We start from the raw sequence: 21,257 nt of genomic DNA on the forward strand, positions 1-21,257 counted from the left end.
GCGTGCATGTGTGTGCATGCTGGCAGGGAAGGGGCAGAGAGAGAGACAGAGAGAGAGACAGAGGATTCTGACAGCACAGAGTCTGCTGCAGGGCTTGAACTCATGAACTGTGAGATCATGACCTGAGCCAAAGTCGTATGCTTAATCAACTGAGCCACCCAGGTGCCCCCAAAACAAATTTTTATTGTGACAGAAATGGCCTTATTTCCTTTGAAATGTGGGCATTACTCTTACCTCATTTGTATTCAATGATCAGTTCTTTTTCTTTACTTTAGTAAAAACATTAAAAAGCAAACTGGCATATATTGTGGGTGGAGAATTCCTGTAGGAACTCTGCAAGCCTTATAGGTCTTCTTTTGGTATGTGTCAGGTAGATCTTATTTTTCTAAGAAAGATGTCCCAAAAATTTTAATGTAATTTGTTTAATAGTTGCATTTGTTAATTTTTGCTGCCCCTTCTGTCTCATGACTATTTTGTTTTTGGAAAGGGTTCTTATATAGATTTTAAAAATATGGATAAGGAAGCTGAGGTGCAGACAGATGAAATGACTGGTCCTGTATCACATAAGCATGTTGGTGGTAATAGAGTTGTACCTAAGAATTCCAAAGTCTTTTTCTTTTTTTCTCCTCCTCGTCCCTCCCTCCCTTCCTTTCTCTCTTCTCTTTCTCCTTCCTCCTCCCCCCTCCTCTCTGTGTTCAAGTTTTTATTAATGAGCTTACCTTCTAGAAGGGGAAGACAGAGACAACTAGATGATTCAGAGGCTATTCAGTTGGTGATCTTGCTGAGGCCAAAGGCTTTTCCCATGTGCTGGGATGCTGTCTTTAGAGGACAGGTACTTTGGAACTGGCATGTGGGTTGCTTTTTGCCAGGTGCCAACAGGTGTCAGTCACATGTCTGACTGTTAGCCCTTCTGTCAGTCTAGACTCATTAAAGAGATACTTCTGGCCCCAGAAAACTAAGACTCCCAACAAAGAGCAGCTGTTGTCTTTTCCTTTGTGATGATGCTAGCACAGGCATCTTTCCATGGCTTATGTAGTAGCTGGAAATTTCAGTGATAAGGTTTCAGTTTGAGGTTTGGTTGAACTGTTCTGTGAAGTAATACTCAACATACTCAGTTAAATTAAAAAAAAAATTTTTTTACAGAGAGAGAGACAGAGTATGAGTGTAGGAGAGACAGAGAGAGAGGGAGACACAGAATGTGAAGCAATCTCCAGGCTTTGAGCTGTCAGCTCGAAATCATGGACCACGAGATTATGACCTGAGCCAAAGTTGGACCCTCAATTGACTGAGCCATGCACATGCTCCCTAACCTACTCAGTTAATATGTACCCTTGGATATAGGATTATCATAGACAAGCGACTTCTTGTTGAACTTTGTACTCTTAAGTGTGGTCTTTTAATTTTTAAGATCAATATTGAATGATAATGGCTGAGAGGTTGTTTGGTGTGAAGACCAGTAGATAATTTTGGGTCCTGGACTTTTAATTTCAGACCCTAGAACTCTGTGTAGGTAGAGACATGAAACAGAGAAAGCCAGGATACTACTACTGCTACTGTTCTAAGAAAGCAAGAGAATCAGAGACAAGTTTTGTTATTCATTCATTCATTCTTTCATTCATTCATGTATACACACACACACACACACACACACACACATTATCAGTCCAGTTATATAAGTAATTATAATAGAGGAAACTTCATTTTTTTACTTTTTTTTTGAGAGAGAGCGAATGAGAGAGTGTGAGAGCACTTGGGGGAGGGGCAAAGGGAGGAGGAGAGAGAAAATCTTAAGCAGCTTCCATGCCCAGTGTGGAGTCTGACACAGGTGCAATCCCACAAACGTGAGATCATGACCTTAGCTTAAATCAAGATGCTTAGCCGAGTGAGCCACCCAGAGGCTTCTAGTTTTCTTTACTTTTTGATGGTTAATTGTATTTTCTTTGGTAACCATCTTTTTTTAGAACTCATCTAGAACTACTAGTTTTAGGCTTTTGCATCATGACTAAGCTTAAATTTTATGGGCTAGCAAGAAAACCTAAACTACATATATAATGTTATTTCCAAGGGAATTAAATTCTGATTCATTAACAATTGGCTTTATTTAAAAAGTGGAATATGATCTAGTCAAACATTTGGAGTTACTTTAACTGATTTTGTCCCCCTATCCCTGATTTTGTGTTCTCGCTTTGCTCAGAATTTAGGCTCAAGGTAATCAGCCCCTGAATTAGCTGTCTGAGCTGCTAAAGTAGTAACTCAGTCTCATTTTAGTAAGCGAGGTAAATCTGCACTTTGGTAGATTAAGGTCAATGTACTGAGCTGAGCTTGAACAGAAAGAAGGGGGTTGTTTTCCTATCCTTCCAAGAGTGAGATATAATCTGGGGTGTTATTTGCATGTGTGTATGTGTAAGAGAAAGAACTTTTCTGGTAGTATTTGGAGAAATTAGGGAAGATAGTTGCTAGGCTTAAATCTCATGGCTCAAGGATTTGGCCTTTTGAGTTTTTGATTTGATTTTAAAGATTACTAGTGTCTGAAATTTTATGTTATGAAAATGGAGTTGTTTTTATTTTTTATAAATATTCTAACGTATGTTGACAAATGTGAACTAGTTTACAGGATGATTATTTTCAATTTTTGGTTTGGTAGTCTTAGTAGAATTATTTCATTTTTCAGAAAAAATGGACCTCAAAATTAGATGAGTCCATTTTTGTTTACTGCTTTTATTCTTTTCTCTTTGACTAAAATGTTCTCTTTTCATATTCTTTTGTGGGAATCTGACAAACTGTTATCTTTTTGGAAAAGAAAGCCAGCTATACTGACCTCTCTGAGATAGCAGTTTCTCTTTCCTTTATGTGTGCCATTCTTATAGTGTCTATCATGTTTTCCTGTGACTATACATTATTGAGGGTCTAATCAATATATATGTTAATACTTAAAGACAGAGCTCCTTTCTCATTTCACTATCTGATCATCCCACATTTCTTCCCTTTTTAATCTATCACCTGTATATTCAGACCATTCATCAATCAAACAGATGGATGTTTTTGTCCCTTATCACTTGTTAGTTATATTGCAAATATTATTTTATTCATTTTTTTCTGTATGTTTGTAATGTGTTTACAATTGTGCATATACTTTTCCTTCTGTAAGAATATAAGTAAATTCATATCTATAAAATATTTTTATATAATTTAGTATAATCCAGGGGATTATTTTTTGGTCTGTATGTTACATAGAAATATAGATAACCTCCTTCCTCTTTTTTCATAATGAGATACCAACTATAACTTTCATTTTTTACATTTTAACCTCTCTGAATCTGAGATACATGTATAAATAATGGCATGGCATAATTTAATTCGTATAATTTTTTCTTTCTGAGTGATACATAAAGTAATGGCACATCTTCTGTCTTTGTTGAATTGATACTGAAGATGCATGCAAAGAGGAAATAAAATTGTTTCAGAGAACGTGGGAGTGAAAGAAAGTATTTCCAAATTTACTTTTTTTTGTATCCCATTTTAAATGTGTGTACAGCCAAATGAATACATTTACTATCATAATTAGATATTTGACTGTTTTACCTACTTCCTTTTTATTTATGTAGGTCAACCTAAAAATGTTTTGGACCTTGTCTTTGGGCCTTTGTCTTTGGACCTCTTACTTTGTGTTTCTGATTGTTTTATATTGGTATCATAGTATATTTAGGCATCTACACAATATAATCTAACAACGATTACCCACATATTTAGTCTTCATATTTGTAAATTTTTTTTGGTAAAGAAATGCTAAATTGATACTCAGTTTAATGTCTTCAGAGATCTTCTGTATAGAAATTAATATTAAGCTATATATAGCTTTGGCATAAACTAGCATATGATTCATGAGGAAAATGGTTCCTTAGGGAAGAATTTCCTTACTTTTAAATTCATGGTTATGTACCTTTGACCCATGAAGTTCAGTGTCAGAGCATATGGTCTTCCTGTAGTTTGAACAGAAGAGAAATGACTACTGCTGCTTTGGGGGTTGTGTGTTCTTGCTTGAGGGAGAATGGACTGTTTAAAAAAAAAAAAAAGGGAAAGAAAGATACTAAGAATATTGTAACTGAAGATGACTGGTTCTTTATCTGATCCTGCTTGCTTCAGCTTGCTTTCTGAGGAAGCTGCTTGTTTCTTTCTTCTTTCTCCTTGATGAATTTCACTGATTTCATTTAGAAGAAGAATAAATTACACAGCGTTACATAGTTCTATTATGTCATCTTCCCAAAGTTTCTTGTGGGCACAGCACCTCATCATTGGTTACTACAATCTTGATAGGAATTTTTGTTTAGTAGTTACCTTAAGTTTTTACTTAAAAGTACAAATATTAGAATTATATACAATTATTCTACATGCACATTTTTCCTTCAAAATTAATTTTCCTAGAGCTATATAGTTTGATGCCAAAAGGAACTATGTATGACTCATGAACAATAAAATGGGTAAGAAGTTGCTCGTTGTTGAAAGGACTAAGCTTAATTTTTTCCCCCATGGATTTACCCAAGTCTTATTTAAAGCCTTGCAACTATAGAAAATTTCACTTAATGTCATTGTTAATGTAAAATTATTCTAATTTATTGTGTCATAACCAACAAAATAGAAAAGGTAATTGGAAACAATCATTTAGAGAATGGTCTTTTTTTTTTTTTTTTTTTTTTTTGCCTTTGAACATTATCTGCATTCTCTACTGTTTTATATATGCCAAAGATCCATGGATTTGTTTTATACATTTCCTTTAGGAATCTGTAAGTCTCACAGAACATGTAAATATGCCCAGGGAGATGTCAGCAGACTACATTTTTATCCTGGATCTGCCACTTACCCACTGTGTGATTGTGAGGAAGTCATTTTTATTCTCTGTTTTTCATTTCTCTTTATCTCACATAATGGGAATAATAAATCTTGTCATGCTTACCTTTCACCATTTTCATAGTGACTTTTAAAATCCCTGGTTTTAAGTATTGAAACATTAGAAAACAAAGTACAAATTGAAATGGTGCTTGCATTCAAGAAATAAACCTTTTGTTTTAGATTCTTAATAAGTAAAATTTAGATCCTGAAGACAATCTGGATGGCACTGGCCATTCGATGTCTGAGTATTTGGAGGATAAGACTAACTTCAGTGAAATTGATTAATTTTTAGAAAGGGAAAACTGCCTGTTATTATAAAAAAGCAATAATGAACCACCAGGGCTACATGCTGTATAGCAATATTAAGCATGGCAACTTCGCATCTCTAACTGCTGAGCAGCATTAGAAACAGATTGATATTTATAAAGCTGTGTATTCTTGTTCATTATTGCTTTTAGATTGCACCATTTGAGGTGGGTTTAGGTAGATTCAGAATGAGAAAATAATTAAGTTCTAATTAGGAAAAAATTGTTACTGTTTTCACATTTGGGAACAATTCACTTCCACTAGTGAAATAAACTAGAATTCTGTATTCTACAGAATGAAATTATTGATTTTTTTCTGCTTTTGTTATAGATAACCTGGATCCAAGAAATGGAGTGGGGTGGGTAAAGGAGTAGTCAGTTATAAGGTGGATATGTATAAAATTAAGATGATTTAAGTTGTGAGATCACACTTTGCTACTTAAATGAAAAGGGGAGCTGCTGACCTTCTCTTCTTTTTCTTCGTGTTTGTTTTTTTCCCCTGCTCCAAGAAATGGTAAATTTTAGACTAAATTTTTTCTTTGAAACTTACATTAAGGTACAATGGTGTAATCTAATATGAAAACACACTTGTTGAGCGTTATAAATTTGAAATTACTAATTTTTAATGCCTGTGCAGAATGTGTGTTATACCTTTCCCTCCTCTAATCCTGTGCTTTATGTTTTGTCTGTGTCTATGAATAACATTATTTCCTGAATATTGTCCTTATTAATAATTCTTTCTAACTTTCTCTTTCACATTTTCTTCCTGGATTTGCTGTTTTCTTCAGTCTCACTTCAAGGTCAGTATGCTTGTACTAAAACAATGTTAGTATACCATGCTCTTATCTTTATCTTGAACTTTAATAAAGAACTGAAATGACAGCACTTACTACTGCAGGAAAGACATGTCTAGAAATCTAGTTATGAGTGCATAAGATATAGATGAAGAGTAGGTTCAAAGTTCTGTGCTTCAAAAGGTAGTCAGAAATCAAGAATCGGACTGAGCATGTTTTGACTGAGAGCAAAATGAAGATGAAAGGAGCCACAAGGGGAATGAGAAGAAAAATGGTTTTAATGTCATTAAAATTTCATCAGAGACATAAAATGTAGCGTGAATATTGGAGAGAAAGTGCTGTAGTCTGTGGGTTTTTAGAAGAAACTTGAAATTATTTTATATACACAAATTTATACACCCTTTAAATTTGGTTTTGTTTTGTGATTCTGCTGAATGGTAGAATAAATGAGAATATAAACAGCCACCCCTAGTTCTGTTTATATGTGCCAGAGGCACTGTGGTAGACCTTTACATATTTTATTTCCAATTGATCTTCCCAACAAGTATGTAGAGAGATTGATTATTTCCACTCTTTAGGTGAATAACACAAGGGCCGACCAAGCCCATTAAGTCATTTGTCCATCTTTATTATGAAGAGAAGTTAACAGCACAGATTATCATTCTGATGAGGAACTAAGATTAGGGAACATGATTTCTGTAGGCTCAACCAGTGAATAAATAATGGAATTTATATTTGAAGCCAGATCTCATTTTGGCCTCAGGGCTTTATGTATTCTGTGCTCTCTACCATAGGAATTAAGAGTGTGAGCTATAGAGCCCTAGATAACTTGAATTTTTTTAGGTTTCTCATCTGTAGTTTTTTCATCTGTAAATTTGGGATAATTATCTAAAGGGTTGTTGTAAATATTGAATGAGTTCATATGAACAGCGCTTAGAAGATACAGGGTAAACAATCAATATATAGAGCTATTATGATTACTCCTTTTTGCGTTTTTTGTGGAGTCCTGTTTGATCCAGGATATGATAGCATGATGTGATATATTTCAGGTTCTTTAAAACACTATACCGTTCCTTATTGACTCATACCACTGTTAATAGAAAGTGCAAAGTAGAATCCCTATGCAAAGTTATATATGTGTAGAAAATGAGAAAACATGATACTTCTTCTGTAATGATATTTTTGTTAAGACTCCACTTATCTTTTCAGGTGCTAAATATCTGCTATAGGTAAAATGTGTTGAAGCTTTTTAGGAAAAAGATTCTCTTTCCCATTTCTACTCCCTGGTATTTCTTCTCAGTGTTTAAATTGATGACCTAAATGGTATTTCTGAAAAAGTCCCCTCCTTACCTTTGACTCATTTAAGAATAAAGTAATTTGTATGGGTTGTAAATACATTAAAAAAACAAACCCTTCTTTCATAATTATTTATACTGATATAATTTAAAAAATTTTTAATGCTTATTTATTTTTGAGACACACACATACACACACACGCACACACACACACACACACACACAGAGTGGCGTGGGGGAGGGGCAGAGAGAGAGGGAGACACAGAATCCAAAGCAGACTCCAGGTTCTGAACTGTCAGCACAGACCCCCACACAGGGCTTGAACCTACCAACTGTGGGATCATGACCTGAGCCGAAGTTGGACGCTTAACCAACTGAACCACCCCTATATTGATCTGACTTTGTCAGTCAGATTTACACTATCCTCTTCCTTCTCTATTAACAGAGGACCACCTCTCCTTTGCCCAGTACATAGACCTTTAGGGTATCCACAGTTTTGAGTTTATATTTTCACTGATATTGACCTTCCTTTTGTTTCTGTGGAACTAATGGCCCGGCTCTTTTCAAAGGCTAAATTTTCCTTTTTTACTTCCTTCTTATCAGTTTTTAAACCCCTGCCCCATAGGTTAAGTTCTCCTTCTCTTTATTTCCATTCTGTTCCTCTCCACAGATTCTCCCAAACATAAAACATGTACTAGTTTCCCCTCATCCTTAAAAAGAAATGTAAATAATCCTTGTCAGTATCTTTTCCTTGGCCTTAGTTCAGTACACCATCTTAATTTTACATTTTACCTTTTTATTCTGTTGACTTGCACAGTTTTTGAAAGAATCATTTATGCTTGCTGCCTCCACTTCCACACTTCCATTTATTTTTCAAATGTAATTTGGATTCTTCTCTCACTGCTGTGGTAAAATGGCTTCAGTGATATACTGGTTGCCAAGTTTAGTAACTTTGTTTGTCTTGGGTCTATTGACCTTTCTGGGGTGTTAGATATTATCAATTACCTCTTTTCTTTCTAAGAACCCTTCTTTTGTAGTTTATGTGATACTGTTTTCTGCTAGCTCAGGTACCACCTCATTGACATTTTTCAGTCTGTTTTGCTTTTCTTCTTTTACATGTTTCTTAACTCTTGGGATTTCTCATATTCTTTTTAAAAATTTCATTTTCATTTACATTATTGGTTACCTGCCTTATTACTTACTACCAAAGACTCAGTTTTATTTATTTTGTTTTGTTCAGGTTTTTATGGAACTTTTATTTCAAACCATATTTATTACAGAACAAATCTTACATTGTTTGCAATAAAAATAGCAAGCACAAATACTGCATTTAAAAAGTGATTTTCGGGGCACCTGGGTGGCTCATCGGTTAAGCCTCCGACTTCGGCTCAGGTCACAATCTCACGATCCGTGAGTTCAAGCCCCGCGTCGGGCTCTGGGCTGATGGCTCAGAGCCTGGAGCCTGCTTCCGATTCTGTGTCTCCCTCTCTCTCTGCCCCTCCCCCGTTCATGCTCTGTCTCTGTCTCAAAAATAAACGTTAAAAAAAAAAAATTAAAAAGTGACTTTCCCATTTTCTACTGTAAACATTTTCTCCACACATTATAGTAAAGCAGTATGGGTACCACTTAAGTAATTTTGAGGGTGGTACAGTCTGAACACAATTCAGCTTTAGTAATGAAATACCATGAAGGATTTTGCCTTGTGTTTGGAGAACTTTCATCTCTAACTTAAGCATCAGGTGGACATATTTTTACAGGAAAGTTTTATCGCTTTTGTCTTTTGTGTGACAGGTTGTGATCTAAATATCTCTAAACAAAGCCCTACAAAAAGCCCCAGAAGCATTTGTGTGTGAAAGTCATTATTGTATACATAATTCTGTGAGTTACAGGTTATGTTAATTATAATGTTGTTAGCTGGTTCATTTTAGTAGTTGTTACTCTAGCAGTAAATGCCATTAAGCTATACTTATTTCTCAATAATTTTATTTTCCAAGATGTACAAAATAGGTTTTGTTTTTCCAGTGGCAAAGATCATTTTGGTTGTAGTATGTAAAAAAGGTTTTCTTTGTTCCAGGTTGGAATTTAGTGCAGTACTTTTTTCTATACAGAAGCATTTCACCATTTTAATTATGGTTTTGCCAAGTCCAGTTGAACAGATCATTAAGAGAATATTGATGGCTTGAGATTGGATTGGATATTTGGATAACTTCATTATGGGACCATGGGCAGGATACTTAACCCTTAAGTGTTTGTTTTAACCACCTGTTTTGTGTTAATAGTGACACTTAACTGTAGTGTTTGCTTTTTAGTGTCCTCCTCTAAGCTTTCTTGGTTTGTATAGATTTATTTGTTTTCTCTTTCTTGTCCTTTACTGCCTTTCCTCTGTCCCTGCTTCCATTTAGTACAGAGAGATTTCATTTAGTGTGATAATGAGTGAAGATTCACATTCTCTGTTCTTAAACATATATACATGTCTTTAGTTATTATTCAATGACATTATCCCCAGAGAAAGACTACAAAGAAATGATTCCATGAATAGATGAAAATATATGATTTCATTCATAATTCATTGTTACTTTTGATTTAGCACCTTTGGCTAAAGGCAAGACATTCAGTAGGTGAGGCTTATAAATATCCTCTCATTTACTTCCTAGTTTACACAAATTGAGCTCAATATTATTATTACCCCTATTTTATTTGACAGTGCCTGTTGCAGATTTATCTTTAAAACAGATGTTTGGAATCTGTGGGATATTTTGTATCAACAGCATTTAGACCAGAGTACCTCTATTGTTATGTAATAAAAGCTAAATACTTTATGCCTTGCTCAGATGCATTCCTGTTTTTACATAGTCTCTTTCATCTAATTTGATGAAAGGGTTCTACATTGGTTTCCAAAGTCTAAGTCAACTAGCCAGTTTTCTGATTGCACATCTTAGAATTTTTTTCATTGTTGTCTGACAGTAGGCACTAAAACCTCATGTCATTCACAAAAAGAGAACTATAGTTTGAAGCCTTCATTTTTTTCTTTTTTTTTTTTTTTTTTTTAGCTAAAGTCTTCAGAACTTTATAGGCCTAAGAGCATTTCTGACCTTGTGGGATCTATTTACAAGGAGTTTGATTTATAGACACGAGTATAATCTAGGAGAATAATCTGTTAATTGCCTTTTTTACTTGTCATTTGGTTGGCGTTCTTTTTTTTAAAATTAAAAAAAATTTTTTTTAATTTATTTTTGAGAGAGAGAAAGAGTGTGAGCAGAGAAGGGGCAGAGAGAGAGGGAGACACAGAATCTAAAGCAGGCTCCAGGCTCAGAGCTATTTGATGTGGGGCTCAAATTTGTGAACTGCGAGATCATGGCCTGAACCGAAGTCAGAGGCTTAACTGACTGAGCCACCCAGGCGCCCCTTGTTGGCTTTCTTAAACAGCCTTATTGTTGAAGAATGTATTTCCTTATTTTCTTTCCTTTCAAGCAATAATATTGCCTAGTGTTTTTGTAATGGGTCACGCACAGGCACAGTGTAGCCACAGCCTGCATAACTACCTTCTCCTGAAATATAGTGTTATTATTTTGAATGATTCATTGGTAGGAAAAAAAAATGTGTGAACACATACTTGTACTGATCTACCTAACTGTTCTACTGAAAAGTATTGAGTTTTGTGCTATCATGCATTGAGAAGTGGCAAATGTAGCTTTTCATGGTGGCAATTATAGACTATTATCTGGCATTCTGTAGCTAAACATGATAAATTCAGTAGAGAAAGGAAGAAAGATTAAATTTACAGTTAGTTAAAATTTGAATTTGTATATGATTGCCAGATTTAGCAAATATACATATGGGATATCAGTTAAATTAGTATTTCAGATAAGCAATGGATACTTTTTTAGTATTAATATCATACAAATACTGGGGCATACTTATACTAAAACACTTTTCCCTCCCCTCAAAATAAATAAAGAAATAATAAAGCCTTATAAAAGTCTTTTGAATAAGGTGTGACAAAAGAGATAATGTGATGATATACATTAAGGTGGTTGGTATATGGTGAGAAACTTACAAAGGTGGTTATTATAGTATTTTATCTAACATAATGCTAGACTTACATTCAAACATAGAGTATTCAATCTCACACACACCCTTCCCACCACCTGCAGAGTAAAAAGCATATTCTGTGATTCTGTGCAAGTTGATGATGGGGAATTTAGGTATTTAAATTTATGTGATAAAATACAATAGAGAAGGAATGCTTTATCTATCTTGTTTTGTAGTAAAGGACAGTTTTTCTAAAAAAAAATAATAAGGTAGATATGTGTTTGTATGCATGCATATGCGTGTGAGAAGTAATGTTTCTCGCTGCTTGCTGTGCCAAATCCTATGCTGTGCATTTTCCATACGTTATCTTATTTATTTCACATAACGACTCTATGAGAGATGGGCATTATTCCCATATCACAAGTTAAAAGTTTAAAAAACAACAAAAACCAAACATGAAGCTAAAAGAGGTTAATGATCACATAGGTGATGAATAGTAAATCAGATATTTAATTCAGAGCTCTCCAACTCTTAAAAGCTTTGTTTTTAACCTCTTCATTAAGTATTCCTATCAGGGGCTCTCACATCCCTGGGGACTTTGAACATGTTTTGAGATTTACGAGTTTATCATGCTGATGGGTTATTATTTTGTATTTTCATTTCAGTGACAGTGTAAAACACAATTTATGTACATATTTTGGATCATCTGGGTGAAATCGTATAACTAAATGGCATATTTATCCATAAACATTTGCTTTGTGGTTATGATATTGTTATCAAGTATTAACTGCTGTAATTGCGATGGGCCAATGAAAAAAGGAGGTGGTAGGCTTAATAATGGTCTTTTAATTTCGAGCAAAGTTCAGATGATATTATGATGTGCTGTGGGAAGCAAACTTGTTTTTACCAATTTGACAAAGAAAAGTTTTGGGACAGTTTAATTTTCTTATGTTTCAAAAGCACTTGGACCATAGTAGTAAATACCTTAAGTGCACTGTGATCAGTGATTTACCTGTATATTAAATCAATATTGGCAATTTGAATTTCACTGTATATTTTAGTCTTTCTTTAATTTGTAGCTCTAGAATATTTGTATATTTCAAATATTATAATTTGTGAACAGAGAACCTAGAAAATCTTTTCCTTTACACTTTCTAGATTCAGAGAATCTAGAAAATCTTTTCCTTTACACTCCTTACACTTTCCTTTACACTTTACATCCTTTACACAATGTACCATACTATAGTTCAGGTACAGACCCTTTAGTCATGCGGATGAAGCACTTCTGCTCAGCGGGTGCTGGAATGCTTTGCCAGTATGCTGCCATTTTAATATCATTTTGAAGGATGAGTACTTGTATGCTAGGCAGAGATAGTGTAAAGACATTAGGACAACTGAAGAGACCAAAGCAAAAGAAAAACACCCCAAAACAAAAAAACCTGTGGCAGGAGGGAGTGATAGAAATAAAGATTCTTGAGGGCCTTTGGTGCTAATTAAGGAAGCTTGAGTTTTATTATGAGGTCAGTATGTCTCTAACAAAAACAAACAGCAGGCAAATGTAAACTAAACTTTTATAATTCACTTACAGCATGCTGAGTTTTTATAAATTATGTTTGTGTGTAGTCATATCTCTATTGGTTAAAGACCCCTTGGAAGTGGAGTTTAAATATTTTTGTGATGAAAATACAATGTAAAATTTCAGATTCATAGATTACAGTTTTGATTTTTTTTTTTTTTTTGCCTCCCTTTCTTCCATTAGGCCAGTACTCTATTTATTATTTTTTTTTTAGGTTTATTTTTGAGACAGAGAGAAAGTTGGGGAGGGGAAGAGAGAGAGGAAGATAGAAAATCCCAAGAGGGTGCTGCACTGTCAGCACAGAGCCATATGCAGGCTCAAACTCATGAGTTGTGAGATCATGACCTGAGCTGAAACCAAGAGTGCCCCCAGACACCCCTAGGCCAATGCTTTATTAATGAAATCAGAAACTAAACTTTATTCTTTTCTCTCATTTCAGTGGAATGCTTTAGTGATTAATAATCTTCTCCCCAGTTGATTTAATGATTTTCATTGTATCTTACCCAAAATTTATGAAGAAAACCACTTATGGAGTTTGCTGATTACTCACATTTATATGCACCTGAGAAAAACTGTTACCATTATCTACTTTTTAATTTATTATCTGCTTTTTATTAATGCTTTGTTTCCCAAGATAGCCTCCAGCTATTACCTCTCCATGTGCATGTTATAGAGAAATGTCCAAGTTAAATTAGTTTTTAAACTGCTCCCTGTGACACCACCAGGTGAAAAAGTACAAGCAGCATACTCTTTCTGCACACATAGCTTAGTATACTGTTTTGTGGTGTGATTAAACTGTAGCATTCACAGTGCTCATTACTGACAGAGGCTTGGGGTACTGAAAGTAAATGCATTCATTAGTATCTACAAAGCACTTTTCAGACATAAAGAGGGAAACAAGATAGCAGGAAATAAAAAGCTATATTGTCTGTTTCATTGTTCTGTTCATGCTAGAATGTTACTTTTCCTAGGTCATGGGGTCAGCATTCTCCTAGGTCTGACTTCCACTAAGAATGGTTGAATCTCTGGATGATTCTGTGAGGCCTGAGGCATATAAACAGAAAACATATGAAAGGGAGAAGAAAATTAAATAAAGTAGGAGTATTGGGGAAGAATAAAATTGAAAAGGGAGAAAAAAATAGAAGAGAGACATGAGGATATGTATATATCTCTTAGTACCAAAATTTTGCTCAAAAGTGTATAAAGTTGTATGTCCTGTTTTAGATGATAGACATTAAGATAATGCATAAAATAAATGGATGCTCTCCATAAAAATGCTTGTGCTTTCCTCTGTCATTATCAATAAATCAAGGAGAAATCCAGAGTGAGCAACAGAGAGCAGCTTTCTTTAAAGAATAAAAACAATTGACAGTATATTTATTCTGTCACAGATCCAAAAAGTCAAGTCAGTTTTTAAGACAGGAATTTTTTTTTGTTTCTCTGTTTCTCTAGCACATATTCAGATTTCTTGGCACACTTCAGTCATAGCACTGTGACATATCCTTGGTCTGCTTTTTTTTAGACTTTATAAATTGATTTTAAATATACCAACAGTCATGGATTCTTATCTTTATACAGTTTGGGGAACAGGCATCAACCGTTGTAGTAAAACAATTCCACAAATTATACTAAGAAATGTGAGAATGGGTTCTCTGTTTTTCTTTTCTCCTCTGTTTTGGTTCCATTCTTAAGCAGTGTCTTTTCTTACATTTGGGGGATTATATACCTGTTCTGGCCAGCATAAAGCTTCCCTCTTTTCTCTCCTGTGACTTTAAGTATGTGGAGTTGATTGTTTTCTTTTGGAATTCTACACCTTGGCTTAGTATGCTGCAAAGTACAGTGCAGCTCTGACCACCACTTCTATACTCTACAGCCTCTGCACTGAGATACTGCATATTTCTTGGGAAAAAAAGTCACACAACTGTCCTGACAGGTCTCACTGCAGATTTATGGCCACATATTTCAAATGTGCTCCCAATTATACAGGCAGTTCTAATACAAATGCCTGTTAAATTTGATTTTACATTTTCAGAGATGATTATATCCTGCTCGCTCTTCTTTTGTCAAATCCACAAAATCCCTGCCTTCACCTCATAGCTGCTGACTTCACTTCATATTACATTGAGAAAATAGGAATCAGATGCTACCTACTGCATCTTCCCACCCTTAGATCTCCTGGCTTACATGCATCTGTACAGGTGTGTTTTGTGTGTTTTCTTTACAGTGGTTCACTGTTCTAAGTTCAATTCTGCCACTTTTTCTCATAATCCTATCCTAGTTACCCAGTTCAAGGATGGTGCTTTCTCAATTATCCTTCTCTCTGCTTTATTTTTAAAACTTTACTTTTTCCTAGTTTATTATCATAAGCATGATTTAACATTTCCACCCTCCATCTTTGAAAGTCCTTTCCTTGACATGATAGTCCTTTCTAGCTGGCACACCATTTTTCTCTGTTCCTTCTTAACAAATCTTGTTTAAAAAATTGACTGTGTATAATTGCTGTCTGCATTTCTTCACCTTTCTTCAAGTTTACCAAGTCAGACTTCTCTTTTATCTATTTTTTAATCTATTTTTATCACTTCCCTGAAACTGCTTTTGCCAGGGTTTGCGGTGGTATATTTTCAGGTGCCAGGTCCAAAAGTTACTGTCACCATCTTGCCTTTCCTTTCAGCATCATTATACACACTCCCTTCCTTGAAAGGTATTTTCTTATGGCATTTCTGATAGCAGATTCTACTTATTTTCTCTGTCCTTCACTTGTCATGCCTACTCTGTTGTCATTTCTGGCTCTGCCGTATTCCCCTAAAGCTTGAAGGGCTCCATTCTCAGCCCTATTGTCGTTTTTACATATACTTTCTCAGAAGATGTCTTCAAGCCTTGTGGCTTTCAGTATTACTTATGTATTTATAGCTCCCATCTATCGTGTATGTGGGACATGTCTATCATGTATATACATATGTCTACATGTACACAAAGGAGCTCCAGAGTAATATACTAATTATTTCCATGATGTCTTTAATTAGATATCAAACTTAACTTTACCCAGAGCAGATCTCTTCATTTTTTCCATTCTTTTCAAAATTTCTTCCTCAGTATTCCCCAGTTCAGTAAATGGTATCACCATTCACTCATTGCTCAGAAATAAATCAACTAATTCCTGATTTTTCTCTCCTGCCACTCCCTATATTAAATCTATCAGGAAGTCCTATTGTACATCACAAATATATCTGAAATTCAGCCATTTCTCTCCATGCCCTCCTATGAAGTATTATCTCTTACTCATACTATCAGAGTAGCTTTCTAACTGGTACCCTTGCTTCTACATTTTGCTCTCCTAGTCTCTTCTCCATGGCAGCTAGACTGAACTCTTAAAGCATACAGTAAATGCTGTCACTCCTTAAGACCTTGCTCTGCCCTGTATATTCAGAATAAAACCCAAACTCCTTACCATGGTTTATAAGGCTCTGCATCATCTGACTTCTTGCTCCTTTTGTGACCTCACCACTTACTACTTACCCTTTGTAATACACCACCATATCGACTTTTAAAAGAAATCTGCCAAGCTTTTGCTGTCCTCACAGTATTTGTACTTATGTTCTTTCTCCCTCTTTCCCTAGGCCTTTACATGGCTTGCTTTTCACATCCTCCATCGCAGTTCCTCAGTGATGTCTACCCTGACCATTGTAGCTAAATAAACTATTATCACATTCAGCATCTCTATTACTTTGCTCCATTTGATTTTTCCCATAGGACATGCTACTGTGCTGTGTGATGCAGATTCTTTGTTAGTTGAAATTGTTTTGCCTCTTTCAACAATAAATTCCTGAGGGCAGTGAGGTTGTATTCTGTTCCTTAAAAGAGAAGCAGCCCTTATTCGCAACAACGTGGATGGAGCTAGAGTGTATTATGCTAAGCAAAATAAGTCTATCAGAGAAAGACAAATGCCATATGATTTCACTTGTGGTATTTAAGAAACAAAACAGATGAACACAGAGGAAGGGGAAAAAAGAAAGGGAAGAAAATTAAGAGAGACTCTTAACTACAGAGAACAAACAGGGTTGATGGAGGGGAGGTAGGTGGGGGATAGGCTAAATGGATGATGGGTATTAAGGAGGGCACTTGTGATAAGGACTGTGTTATATGTAAGTTATGAATCACTCAGTTCTATTCCTGAAACCAATATTACACTATATGTTAACTAATTGGAACTTAAATAAAAATTTGAAGGAAGAAAAAAAGCTATGTACCCCTTGTTGGCATTCAGTAAATATTTGCCAAATAGCTAAGTGGAGGCTAACGCTTTCTTAGAAAATTTCACGGTTGGGTTTAGAATGCATGCTAGTTTTAAATTATTGACAAGTATGTAGCTTTCTCATTTGATAGAAATTTGAATTTTTATTGGGTTATTTTTATTAGTACTTTATGATACCAAGGAATTGCTTCCTAAAGCAAAGGCTTTTCAGTAACCTACAAAGCTCTGAAGCAAGGATTAGCAAACTACAGGCCTCCTGTACCCTTTATATAGCCTGCAAGCTAAGAATGGTTTTCATGTATTTAAAATAGTTAAAAAAACAGAGGAGAATGTGTGACTCAGATTGTATATGGATTACAAAGTGTAAATACTTACTATCTGGACCTTTACCATAAAAAAGTCAGCTAAGTAATGAATCATTGAATTCTACTCCTGAAACCAATATTACACTCTGTTACTAAATAGAATTTAAGTAAAAAATTGAAAAGAAAAAAATGAATTATTCTTTTGTAGATCAAAAATTAAACACCAGTTTATGGATGTGGGGGAAGGTGGACAGTGAAAACCACATCCTGTGACTTTTTGTTCTGAAATAAATAGAAATGAAAAGATTAAAAAAATTTTTTGCTTGCCTTTGCTGGAGGGTTTGGCCCTTCATTGCTTGTGTGACCTCATCTGCCAGTATGCTGTGTCTCTCCATCTACTTTGATCACACTGGCCAGGCACATTCTTCTATCCGGATCTATGATTTGCTGTTTCCTCTGTGTGGAGCACTCTCTCTTCAATATGCGCATAGCTGTGCTTACTTCCTCTTTCCTTTACATCTTTACTTAAATATTACCTTAGCAGTGTGGCTTTTCCTGAGCACTTCATTTAAAATTGCAGTCTATGGGGCGCCTGGGTGGCGCAGTCGGTTAAGCGTCCGACTTCAGCCAGGTCACGATCTCGCGGTCCGTGAGTTCGAGCCCCGCGTCAGGCTCTGGGCTATTGGCTCAGAGCCTGGAGCCTGTTTCCGATTCTGTGTCTCCCTCTCTCTCTGCCCCTCCCCCGTTCATGCTCTGTCTCTCTCTGTCTCAAAATAAATAAATGTTAAAAAAAAGAAAAAAAATTAAAAAAATTAAAATTGCAGTCTCACTGGTCATTCCCACGCTCCTCTTTTCCTCTTTTATTTTTTCCATTGGATTTATCACCATTTGACATACAGTGTATTTTACTTATATTCTCTATCTTCCCATTGACTGTAAACTCAGTGGGGGCTGAGATTTTTGTCATTTTTTTTCACTGCCATATTCCCAAGATAATACTTAGCACATAGAAGCTTTCATGAAATATTCATTGAGTTAATGGTAATAGATGAGAGTTATTATGAGAACCAACCTTAAAAAAAGAGTTTTCTGTCAAAACACTTGAATTCAGTTAACTTTGAGTAACTGCTATGAGATAGGCCTTGCCTCAGATCTGTGGAGATTTATAATACAAGGTCCTTGCCCACAAGGAGATCAGTGTGATAGTGAGAACAAACATGGAAATAAATGAAATTAAATGTAAGATGGGACTAGATATGTTCTTCTCTTGAAGTGCTTGAAGAGCACTGTTGAATTGGTGCTCGCTTTGGCAGCACATAAACTAAACTTCGAACAATACAGAGAAGATTAGCATGGCCCCTGCACAAGGATGCCAGGCAAATTTGAGAAGTGTTCCAGATTTTAAAAAGACAAAAACAAAAACTGTTGAATTGATAACTAAAGCATTTTTTGGTAGAATTTAAGAGTGTTTATATAAAACTCCAAATTGTTAGTGATTTTATATTCTATAATGAAATATATATATTTTTTTTGTATGGCTTATTATCATTAGATTGCTAGGGATACAGTGCCATGAAAATAAAAATCCTTATTTAAAGCAGCTCTTAAATAACCCAAAACATTGTAATTAGACATAGAATATGTAAAAAATATTATTTTTAGTTTCTTACATACTTTTGGGGATGATATAATATGAAATTGCTATTTTTAAGCCAAGTGTAGGTATTCAGGTAGTGTTATGAAATTTCACGTCTTAGTTTTTATGTTAAGTGTCAATGGAGGGTGTTCCTGGGAAGGTTGAAGGAGAGGGAGTGTCTATGTGTGCATGCACATGCAATATCTGTATATTCTCTCTATATGTAAACATTTATGCATAATAAAGATGTTTAATATGTAATACTTGAACAATATTTTGCTTGAAATTAATGTATTTTTAAGCTTTTTTTTTTTTCTAGCTTAAACTGCTTTTCTCTAATGAAAGCACAAATAGCTGAGTCAGATTTGATTTTTAGTATTTCCTTAAACCTGACAATAGTAGCATTCTATTTTTTTCTTAAATGTGCTTGGGAGATTTTTATGGTAGGGTGACCTACTACACTAGCATTATGTATCTGTCTTTTTGACAAAGCAAAAAGCCACTAGGAGTGTAGTTTCTGAAAAAAGTATGATGGTGTCTTAATAGAATGTAAGTTTTGAAGGAGAACAAGAACTAGTCCTTTCCTAATAAACTTTCTTAGTTACTTAAAGATAAGGAAGATGTTCATTTTTCAGTGCTTACATTGTTTTGTAATGTTAAACTGTATTTTCCCTCAGAGCCGTGTTTTGGGCAAATTTGTCAATAGAGGGGATGTAGTTTTCTTTTTATACATGTGTTTAACAAATATGTAATGAGTATCTACACACAAGGAGGAACTATGCTATGCGTTGTGAGTTATGAAAATATATCAGACATGGACCATGACCTCTAGGAAGGCATTTTCTCTCCTTCCTTCCTCCCTTCCTTCCTTCCTTCCTTCCTTCCTTCCTTCCATCCTTCCATCCTTCCAACCTTCCAACCTTCCTTGGGTGTTTTTATTTTTAAGAATCTCTGTACCCAATGTGGGTCTCGAACTTACAGCCCCAAGATCAAGAGTCGTGTGCTCTACTGACTGAGCCAGCCAGGTGCCCCTAGGAAGGCATTTTCATAGGTATAATGAGATATACATGTGGATTACACTAATATGAGGAACAAACTAACATGTCCTAAGATATATTTAGTTAAAATGACTGTGGGAGCTGAGGAGAGCCAATAGTAGTTATGACCTAAGTTTGAGTTTGGATTTTAAGAGACAGAGGCTGAGGGAATAGTAAAAAAGTAAATAGGGGCAGATTTAGTAGATCTAGTGTGAGCCTGAGAATTCTGTATTTTTAACAAGCTCCCAAGTGATGCTGATGATGTATGTTCATGGATCATACTTTGAATAGCAAGGTGGTAGATCACATCTTATAAAACTTCTTGTGATAGAGACCAGTAGAGATAAATCTCTTCTTTTCCATTTTTGCATTTTTCTCTTCTTACACATTAATTTATTCATATCTGTGTGAGAATGGAGAGAGTTAAATTCATTCATTATTCATTCATTCATTCATTCATTCATTATTTCATTATTTATTATAATAGTTGGGAACTCCTCAATTGAGAATCACATTTTATTTTTTTATTTTTATTTTTATTTTTTTTTTAATTTTTTTTTTTCAACGTTTTTATTTATTTTTGGGACAGAGAGAGACAGAGCATGAATGGGGGAGGGGCAGAGAGAGAGGGAGACACAGAATCGGAAACAGGCTCCAGGCTCTGAGCCATCAGCCCAGAGCCTGACGCGGGGCTTGAACTCACAGACCGCGAGATCGTGACCTGGCTGAAGTCGGACGCTTAACCGACTGCGCCACCCAGGCGCCCCGAGAATCACATTTTAAAGGATTAATTCATTTCTGAATCTCCTTTCTCCTTTTCTTGCTTGAAGGATATTAAAGGATATAAGTTCACTTTGAATTTAACCCCAGTTAATTAATTCAGGCTTAATAGCAGTCTAATAGAGTTAAAAAAAAAAATCTATACTAAGCCATTTAAATCCTTTTCTTTCTGTTTAAGGTATGGGTTTACTAACATATTTGGGTTTTCTTGTCTACCCAGATTTAAATCAAATTACATATTGATCTATTTATAAGAGAAAGTAATTTCATGTTTCACAGATTCTATTATGTCTCAGAATATTTATTCCCAAACAATTCCTCAAGTTACATCTTTCCTTTTACTTATCACATATGTTG

At 35.1% G+C, this 21,257-nt stretch overlaps 1 protein-coding gene and 1 non-coding gene across 16 annotated transcripts in view; both read left to right on the forward strand.

Moving 5' to 3' along the window:
• ERC1 (ELKS/RAB6-interacting/CAST family member 1) overlaps positions 1-21,257 on the forward strand; it is a 523,541-nt gene that overhangs the window by 211,102 nt on the left and 291,182 nt on the right. For 10 of the 15 annotated variants that reach the window (XM_086714405.1, XM_086714409.1, XM_086714403.1 and 7 more), the window contains one exon: positions 5,981-5,992. The exons of the other annotated variants lie outside the window; for them this stretch is intronic. In XM_086714405.1, the coding sequence (XP_086570531.1) occupies positions 5,981-5,992 (12 nt within the window). The remainder of the gene's footprint in view (positions 1-5,980; positions 5,993-21,257) is intronic. 15 annotated transcript variants of the gene reach the window in all.
• On the forward strand, positions 18,745-18,851 carry LOC112868076 (U6 spliceosomal RNA). The gene has a single exon (XR_003224254.1). It is a non-coding gene; the product is annotated as a U6 spliceosomal RNA (small nuclear RNA).

Source organism: Puma concolor, chromosome B4, assembly GCF_028749965.1.
Source record: "Puma concolor isolate L17-30 chromosome B4, mPumCon1.1.hap2, whole genome shotgun sequence".
Taxonomy (NCBI): Eukaryota; Metazoa; Chordata; class Mammalia; order Carnivora; family Felidae; genus Puma; species Puma concolor.